Source organism: Punctularia strigosozonata (assembly GCF_000264995.1).
Source record: "Punctularia strigosozonata HHB-11173 SS5 unplaced genomic scaffold PUNSTscaffold_9, whole genome shotgun sequence".
NCBI lineage: Eukaryota > Fungi > Basidiomycota > Agaricomycetes > Corticiales > Punctulariaceae > Punctularia > Punctularia strigosozonata.
Genome location: NW_006767441.1, coordinates 36,227 through 46,181, shown reverse-complemented (window position 1 = coordinate 46,181; position 9,955 = coordinate 36,227). Strand labels below are relative to the sequence as shown.

At 49.9% G+C, this 9,955-nt stretch overlaps 2 protein-coding genes across 2 annotated transcripts; both read left to right on the top strand.

Moving 5' to 3' along the window:
* Positions 1 to 6,559: 6,559 nt before the first annotated feature.
* PUNSTDRAFT_39432 (uncharacterized protein) lies at positions 6,560 to 7,153 on the top strand (the record flags this gene model as incomplete). The annotated part of the gene is made up of 1 exon (XM_007385175.1): positions 6,560 to 7,153. A coding segment is annotated over one exon (594 nt), but the record flags the coding sequence as incomplete, so codon positions are not given.
* Positions 7,154 to 8,030: 877 nt separating this feature from the next.
* Positions 8,031 to 8,264, top strand: PUNSTDRAFT_71402 (uncharacterized protein; the record flags this gene model as incomplete). Its single annotated transcript, XM_007385174.1, has 1 exon — positions 8,031 to 8,264. One exon carries the CDS (start codon positions 8,031 to 8,033, stop codon positions 8,262 to 8,264), a length of 234 nt encoding a protein of 77 aa, XP_007385236.1.
* Positions 8,265 to 9,955: the final 1,691 nt, after the last annotated feature.

The following is a 9,955-nucleotide window of genomic DNA, read 5'->3' as shown; positions in this document are numbered from 1 at the left end:
ATCATGTACTGGCCTACTAAGGTCTGGGCAAAGCGGAAAAGTGTGCCGTCGTTTTATTTTATTCCCCTCAACTTACAGATGTGCCGCCAGGTCCACGTATGTCCCAGCCACCTGTCGCGAGGGAACAGCAAGCTACACCATCTCATAGTGCCGAAAACGATCGTAGCACCGGTACCGAGAGCGATGACGACGACGAAGAGGAAGTAAATGAAGACTGCGCGGACGACGACGACTTTGTGGTGCTTGAAGACGGAAGCAACGAACTTCAAGCTGCTCGTAGTATTGTCAGCGACGAGATCTACGACAAGTACATACACGGCGACTCGTGATTCACGAGCTAAGTCATCATTATTACTGCCCGGCGGCTGACTTTCAATATCAGTTGTGAAGTACGCTGTCTTGTTGCTTGTACTATAGTCACTGTACATGGGGAGCTATGATAAATTTGTTTTTCAAGTTCGAGAACCTGCGCGGCTTGAGAGATGAGACATTGAGTATACAAAATTGTCACGCACAATGGGAACTACAATGACAAGATCCCAACTCCACCAGCAGCGAGGCCGGCGTACGCTGCACCACTGTCGGCATTGTTCTCGTCGACATCCCTCCATCTACGCTCGCCACCTTATCCTCGTCAACCCTGTCGATGGCTTTGGCTACCTCAACCTGCGACCACAAACACAACGACATGACCGGCACGACAAGATGCGGCCACGACGACCGCTGCGATGCTGAGCAGCGTTTCAACGCAATCCGGAAGAGCGAGAACATCGCAACGGCACAGCCCAACGATGGATTCGGGCGCACCTGCGCATGACGACCACAGTGCAGACTCGCAGTTGGCTGCCTCAGTAGTGAGTGGCACGATGAGGGGCACCGAGGACACTGGAGTGGTGGGGATAACAGGCGCCCTGTGGCACGAGCGCGGCATAGGGCGAAGCGTGCGGTGAGTATAGACACCGATTGTCGTGCCGCGAGATCGAAGAGAATGAAATCGAGGCGAATAAACAAGCCTATAGCAAGGTTTGCGAGCGGGAGGGCAAGCGGGTTGTGAAATATCCTTAAGCAATGAGTCCCGCATTCCGAGAGACGCCCTGCCACTGGGCGCCTAATCGTGTGTGGGAACTTTCCTTAGGCGCTGTACGGCGGGTGATTCCGTAGGCGCTGTACGGTACACGGGTGACTCAGAAGAATCACCCGTCTTTGCGATTCAGGGTTACCATTATAGGTAGCTACTTCTCACATTGTTGCCTTAACCAGAAATTTCTAGAGCCATCTATTGCCTTTCACGGAAGGTCAAATCGCAAAGATGGGTGATTCTCTCAAATCACCCGTGTACTGTACAGCACCTTAGGTGGTGTTTGGTTCAAGGTGACTGAGGTAAGTCACCCTGATTTAATACCAAAAAAGTAGAGTAATACTGTGAGACACACATGCCATAAATAGTAGCTTTGGGTCGCAAGAGACACACTGTGTTAGCAACGAGTCCCGCAACCCGTGTGACACCCACCCTGCCACCTGCCTAATCAGCTGTGAGAACTTTCCTTTTCCGGAACCCTTGTGCCTTGCCTCCACTCGATGTGTTCTCTGGCTGAAGCATTTAGGATTGTAGAAGTATAAATGGTGTTGACTTGTCGCTGTCATCCTTCCTTCAAGTTCATGTCACGTGTAAGTACAAAATGGGCTCAATCTCTATGATGCTAACATATAGCTAGTTGATGGTCATCTGTCGGGTAAATCGCACACTGAGCTCTCTTGAGCTCTAATCTTAGGCTGAGCATTCGACCTTGTCAGTAATAGCAAATGATCATTTCATGTATACAATATGAGCATTATTCCGTTGATACAGTTGTGTACACCTTTGTCACACTTTCATTGTGCTTTGGCGGGGTCACAGGCCTTGTCACTGTGACAACTCCCAGTGCAACAGTCAACTCCCACCTTCGGGGGAGTTGGGACATCCCCCTTGAAGTTTTATTTTTGACTCGACCGCGTGCGTAGCTACGGGCCTCCGGCCAATAGAGTAGACTTGTACACGTATAAAAGAGGTCCTTACGGCCTCAAATCATTATCTTGTTGTCCCCCAAGCGATTCGTGAGTGACCTGAGGTCATTCAAGTAAGCCTAAGTCTTTTCCGATCCACAGCTCGAAGCACGCCACAACATCATTATTCCTTCCGCCCTAAGATACTCACTCCGCTAAAGGCTATATGCAGCTGCTCTTGTTTGACATCACAATTACTCTGTCTTGGAGACATTCCCACGGTTTCTTGAGCACACCCCCACACTCACATCATCCCTGACAATTAATCAGGTTATTGTACACACTGCTAGACTACTCTAGGGACCTCCCTGAACCTACCGACCTCTGCCTGACTTTAAGCCCAGCCCAGCATGCCGGTGAGAAACACTTCTCGCATACCACACCATGGTATTGACTGATTGACTGTACTGACAATATCGTTTGTTTAGGTACCCCTTTTGCCATCGCCCGCCATCGGCTGTTGCAAACCAGACACACTGGTGACCTGCTCCATGCTTGCAGTATTGCACCCGTCCATCGCACTTGCAAATATGTGCACCTGACTCCGGAGGCGCAAGGCAACATGCGTGGAGATAAGAGATTGTGAATACCAAGTGTTAACACGAGTATTGAGCGTGGCCTTGGAACCATTGGGTGTTGAGTAGCACATATCTCAGCTGTCTCGGAACATCACAGTAAACCATTGGGTGTTGTGTAGCGCGTATCCCAGCTGCGGGTCATCTCGGAATGTGACAATGCAGTGCTGCGATGTCGTAGAGTAACAAACAGCAGGAATAGATGGGATTTTGACCAAATACGTGATTGAGCAAATGAGCAAGTCCCAAGATATCCATGACAGGATATGTTGCCCACCTCCCGATGCCCAACGCCCAACGCCCTGTCGTACTGCCAGCAGGTGAACATCAGTATGTGTGTGTTTGTACCGAACCTTGTACCTACACCTCGGCCTTGTCTCTCCCTGCTCCACATCCTGTGCGTAGGTTGATCACAGTAGGGTAGATATGGACATCACCGTCACAGGTACGATCTGACTTGTTGATTGCATCATCAAACACCACCGTTATCTATAGCCTATTTGACATGTACACTATGTCTAGTACCTCAGAATTCTCTTGTTGTACTCTAGTTCCCACATCTGAACTCCGTCAGAGTACACCAAAACCACAGCCCAACTCTGCCAGTCAAGAATCTATCCGTCATACACACCCTCAGTGTTACAACTGACGACTTGGTCTGATCTCTTAAGCATTAAGTCTTAGACATTGCCACCACACATCCACACCCACACACGATCTAGTGCATCTAGAGTATAAGCTCTCATGCCTACGTCACACGACACAGCCTAGACTACCACCATCACAAGTGCTAACCTGTCTGTAGGCATACCAATATATTACACTCTCACAGCTGGGATATAGTATTATGAGTATAGTGTGCTGACAGCACATATAGTATTATGTCGTCATATCTATCATATCACACAAAGACTGTAGTCCCACACTTGTTCTCTCAGCTATTCCCTGCTCTTGTATGATTGTGTTGTAATATTTCTCACTCCAAGCAGTGACTTGTGACAAGACTATTACAGCAGTAGATCTGACATAGTCACACAGGCATATAGTATGCACTATAGTGTACTACATGCCACCCCTGGCAACGCCGTTGAGAAGATCAACAACACTGGGGTTCATGGTTGAAGGGTACCTTCTGGGATCAGGCTGTGATGTCGTGAGATAACAAGCAACCAGAGTGCTCATTGAACAGAAAGGGTAGACATAATAACATATAACAGAACAGTTAGTATAGGTAGCACGAACGAGAGAGTGTGATGAGGATAGGGGAAGGCTTGGTGTGTGCTGTGGCATACTCAGTATATATTACATACCACATCCAGTACGTAACAAGCACCCGTAGTGTTACAGCATTGAATAATACAGCCATTATGTATCAACAAAGCTACTTATATATAAACTATAGACACATGTGATACAATGCCAAGCGTATACAGCAGCATCAGTATTTCTGTTGCCATGCTCAATTATGCCACAGCTATGATTATCCATAACTGGAGTTGGGTACATGAGACATGTGCCTTCTATACAGTGTCTACACTGAGCCATAAAACATGTTGGTGGTACTTGGTGGTACAGTGTAAGTGTGAGTAAGTTTTGACCATGTTTTGGCTATTTTTGCACACCACTGACACCATGTGTACCAATCCAATGGCGGGTTTAGAGGAATGCCTTAATATGATTACTACATACTACACACAGCATGCAGTGTGTAGTACTTGCTTGTGTTAGTGCATCAGCAAAATAGTTACCCCAAGCTCATACCAGTAGTATTTGTCAATGACACTGATTACATATGAGCCATGACTACACAGAGTGTACAGCACAAAGAATGTATGACTTACTGCACATGGCAGATATAATGATACCATGTTTACCATAATAATACTCCTCATAAGCTCCTATTGTGGTCACTTAGGCTAGGTTAAACTATTAATCTGTATTATGGGCTATATGTAGTGAATATCCACGGTATACTACAGCCTTACGTATCACATCTCATGTAGTGTCTAGTAGTATGAGTCCATGATTATACCAGTATAACAACATGACTGGATCAAATATCCTGCCCCACATGAATGTTGTATGTATGTTATGTGACATAAAAGGACCCTCTGTATGGCATGCCTCTGCTAGCAGATACTAAATAGCAATATCCAGATATCACATATCACCATGTGTAATATGGTACACTGTATCAGGTGCTGATATATCTTTGTATGCATATATCTGTGTATTACTTGCAACCAAGCACTACACTGTATGATATAGTATATCATAATACACATATATATACAAGTACAAGAATATGATTGACCACACAGTGGGTTTTTCCAGGTTCCATACATGGGGGTATGATGGGAATTGCCACAGCTGTGTAACATCAAAGGTGACCAGGGCTGGTTGTCTACAGGTTACCCCGACTTCCAGCATTTGACATTTGTTTCTCTGACAATGCCCGCTCGCTCCTCTACCACATCAAGACGGGCTGAACGTCTTCGAGCCCTTCAAGATGCTGCTACTACTCATATTCCACCTCCACCTGTCGACGCAGCCTCTGTCAGCGATTCTGCCGACAACATCGCTAAGGAGGTCTTTGGCATGACGATCGCGGACGACGGTATCAATCCGGATGCGCAACCCAATCCTTTGTGGTCACGGACCGCAGCCCTGCCTTCTTCCGCTACCCCTTCCGCCACTCATATTATGGACGCGCTGAACAATGTTATCCGGTCATCGGCTTCGTCATCTGATCCAAGTCTGTCATCTGGGTCGTCGGGAGCAGCACCTATGTCGGATGAGTCCAGGTCGTCTAGCGCTTCAGTCCCACAGGTCGAGTCCATCAAGTCTACCAAAAGTTCCACCGCGGCATCGTCAGCGTTTGCAGGGCGGTCATCGCGCTTCGATCGTAGGGCTGATAATTTAACGCATCGTGCACTCACTTGCTTGGATCGCCTCACAATCGACATATCCTCATACGAAGAGCGGAAACAGTTCTTGGAGGTCGACAAATCCCTCAACTCATATCTTGAGTTGAACGACCGTTTGAGGCAAATCAAGACGGACGTCGCCTCCATCACTCGACGGATCCCTACTGTCATCGATCGAAAACGAGGACTCGAGGAGCGGCTTGCCACGCTTCTGAGCGAACTTCAAGAATGGAAGGACGAGGTTCAGTTGGGTGCAGCATCCTGTGTCTACGATACTGGTACGATTCACTTTGCCATCCCCACCTCCTGGTCTCATCTCCTCTTGCAGGCCATCACTTCCATCGGCCTGTCGATAAACTCTCTGTCTTTTCTCAGGTACTTCTGGTCTTACTCGTCGTTTGCCACATCGTCATGGGTATTAGCCAACGCGACGGTGATTTTATCCTTGGGATTCTGTCTATCGCGATGTCCCTCCTCCCGGGTGGTTTTCATGATCCATTCGCACCTGGTCTTGGCCGCGAACTGCCGCGAACGTTGGGTGCCGCTCTGAACCTCTTCAAGCTGGACGGGCGGTTTTCGACATATGCAGCCTGTCCGGAATGCAACAAGACATATCCGCCCGATGGATCAGGTCAATATCCCCAGCATTGCGATAATCAACCTGTTCCCGGCACCAACTGTCGCGCGACCTTGCTGGACGTGAGCAGGAAGCCGATCAAGACATTCCAACACCACCTGTTCTGTGATTATCTCGCAGGCCTTCTGTCCAACCCCGAGCTGGAGGCAGCTGTTGACAACGCTTATAACTCAAGCACAGGCCGTATCTCCTCCACGCTTGGCACAATTCATGGACCTCTGGATGCGCAGTTCATCAAGAAATTCAAAGGCCCCGACGGGAAGCTTTTCTTTCTTCGTCCTCAAGGATCCGAAGGGCGTCTGCTCTTCACCCTTTGCGTTGACTTTTTCAACGCAGAAGGGTCCAACCTCCACGGCAACAAAAACTCCACTGGTATCATCGCGCTGGCATGTCTCAATCTCCCTGTTGAAATTCGATACGCCCCCGAGAATCTATATCTCGCCGGTCTGGTTCCAGGTCCTCGTGAGCCAACCCTCACAGAGTTGAACCATTACATTCGGTTCATCGTCGACGATTTTCTTGTTGGTTGGCATGATGGCTTTTTCCTGTCTCGCACTGCACTCTACGAAAGCGGTCGTCTCATGCGAGTAGCCCTAGCTAATGTTGTGTGCGATCTACCCGCCGCTTGGAAAATGGCTGCGTTAGCGCCGTCCACCTCCAGAAAGTTCTGCAACGTATGCGATTGCTGGCATCCTGTGAATCATAATGACCCGCGGTGGCGGCGTACTAAAATGGGTCGAGTTGACTACGAGCGGTGGAACTGTCGAGACGTCGCCCAGATGCGTGTTGACGCGGAGCGATGGAGAGATGCCACGTCGAAGAAGGAACAGGAAACTATATTCAAGCGAACCGGTGTACGATGGTCCGAACTTTGGCGGCTGCCGTATTGGGACCCAACTCAACAGTTGGTCGTGGATAGTATGCATTGTCTTCTCGAGGGTCTGGCTGCCTTCCATTATATCTCGTTACTTCGTTTGACGGAGCGTGAAGCCTTCGTCAAGGTTCCATACCGTCCTGCCTTTGACTTTGATTTCCAGATTCCCGAAGTCGAGGACGAGTCCCTACTTCCAGACCCCGTCCCAGCACATCCCGCCCCAGCACATCCCACCCCAGCGCATCCCGCCTCAGCAAATCCTGCCGAAGATGCGCAGGGCAACTTGCCATGGACGACTGAAGGTGTCAAGCATGTCGAACAAATACATCGCGAACTCTTTGCGGAACTCGCGGATGATGATGAGTCCGATGACGAAGACGAAGGGGATGAAACCTTTGATTCTCGAGTGGAAAGTCCTGCTCAGAACCGCCGGTCGCCGCAAGCACTGGAGAAATGGCTTACGAAGCGGCCGCTGCGGGCGCTGATTTTCGTTGCGGTGGATGACCTCAACCTCACTATCGTTAAAGGCGGCTATCGGCGAAACAAAGCCAAATACCAGAGGAACGAGCTCGCGCAGGCGCTTGTGAAATGGGTATGACATTTGATATATTGACCACCGATGCATACTAACTTATATCGTTCTTCAGCGTCTGGAGCACCCATGGACGTCCTCTGCACCACGCACCAACACATCGTACCCTGAGGTTGTGAAGAAGCTTCGTCATGTCATTAAGAAGACCACGCAGCCGTCTTGGGTTGAATCCGTGCCCCCTAACTTCGGTTCAGCTTCTGCCGGCAGTGTGAAGGCCGATGAATGGCGGACACTTTTCCGCATCTACCTTCCGCTTACGCTCATCATGATGTGGGGTGAGGTTACACCCACCGGTTCTCACCCGCTCGCATTGTTCCTTGACCACACCATGTTGCTTGTCTGTGCACTGTCTGTGGCATGTCGACGTGTCACCAGCGAAGCTATGGCAATCGCCTATCGCAAGTACATTGCCGACTACGTTCAAAACTTATCTACGCTCTATCCGGACATCCTCCCCAGATCTAATCACCACATGGCATTCCATATTTATGATTTCCTTCTCCTGTTCGGACCTGTACATTCATGGTGGTGCTTTCCATTCGAGCGACTGATCGGTCGCCTCCAGCGAACTCCTCATAACCACCGCCTAGGCGAGCTCCTCCACGCATTGTCGTGACTTCAGCTCACTACAATCTCGTCTAGGTTTCCTCGAAGGCACAGTCCACCGTGCCTTCGTCGCAGGTGGTAATTTCAAGCGCTGGCTACGCCGGTCTGCGTCTCCTCCTGCTCTTCGTGACTGCCAGGACTTGTTCCGACGACTCTACACTGCACGGCCCGATGATCACCCGGGGTTGTACGAAGAGCGATTCGCTTGCGAAGAAGAGATTGCGCCACAACAACAAGTTCCGGTTCCTGACGATCTGCAGCACCTCATACCGCGAGGCCAGAGACTTATTTTCCAACGAGCACGTCTTCGCGCGCATGGCACCATATATGCCCGCTCCAGGACTCATTGTGGCAATAGCCAGGTAGCGTTCCATCCTGGCGGCGACCCAAAAGCACCTCTTGTGCCGGGGTCAATCGAGCACATCTTTGCATCCAAGACGTCGTTCTCCTTCGCCGTTCGGAGGTTCAAGCCCCTGACTGCTGATACCTACGATCCCTTTAATCGATGGTCAGATTTTCCGGCGAAGCTCTGGTCTACGGAGCAAGAAGAGGAACTCGAGCTCGTCGAAGTGAACTCGGTGTCGTGTCAGTTCGCCAAATACCAAGTTTCGGAGGACACAGTTGTTGTCCTCCAGCTCCCTCGAGTACGTGCAGCTTGTTGCGCGATATTATCATGCTAACTCGGACTCTCCACAGTATTGATTGGTTCGGCTGGTGGTGACCTGCGGACATCTTTGGTCAGTAACATTGCATCCTGCGCACGACGTCGAGTTGCTAAAATTTTCATTTGCAATAGTATATACCATAGTTCCGTGAACATTCTACTGTATACTAGTACGGAGTACGAGCTTCGACCGCACCGTGACCGACAGCGAACACGGGACCTGCACGGTACGGAGACCCCCGTGATCGTTCCTTCATCGGTCCGACTCCGTGCGGTCCGTGAACCGTGAACGAGAATTGAGTGCGGGCTGCCTTTGGACTTCAAGTACCGGGCCGATTGGTACCTTAACCGTCATTTTAAGTACAGATTTGCATCCAGTTCAGGCTTAAACTTTGCGCGCCAACCACGCCAAAATAGGTTTCGATTCTTTAAGTATAAATCTGCATCCCAATTAGGCTTGAATTTAAAATGTTACGCTGTGTTTGCTCTTCGAATAACGATTGTCATTTCGCGACCATGTATACTATAAGCGCAGAATACAATGCAAACTAAGTTTGGATCAAAATCTTGATGATAACAAGAGATTCCTGTCAGAGTACGCGCTGGAGCTCCTAGGAGAAGCGCGGATCCCCCGGGACGGCGGTGGAGACGCTGTCGCACAAGGCAGGGAAGCAACTGAGTATATATACGAAGATACGAGGGGAAATACACATACCTGTCGCACAAGGCAGGGAAGCAACTGAGAGAACAAGTCTGGGTTGCTCCCTGGTGCGACAGGCGACTATATAGTAGATGAGTAATCCATCAACGCAACGAAAGATGGTCCAATGAGAGAAGGGGAGGGTCCTCGGGTGCCCGACACGTGACCGGTGGACCGGCCTAGGAAGGCCGGGCGAGTGCGGAGGCCCTAGGAGCGCCGAGCGACGGAACGAAATAGGGGAGATGCCAAAAGGAGGGCGCGGGAAGCCTAGGAGGGCGCGGGAGAGCGCGACCGAATAGGGAGACGGAAGTATTAGGGGAAATGAACGAAATGGGAC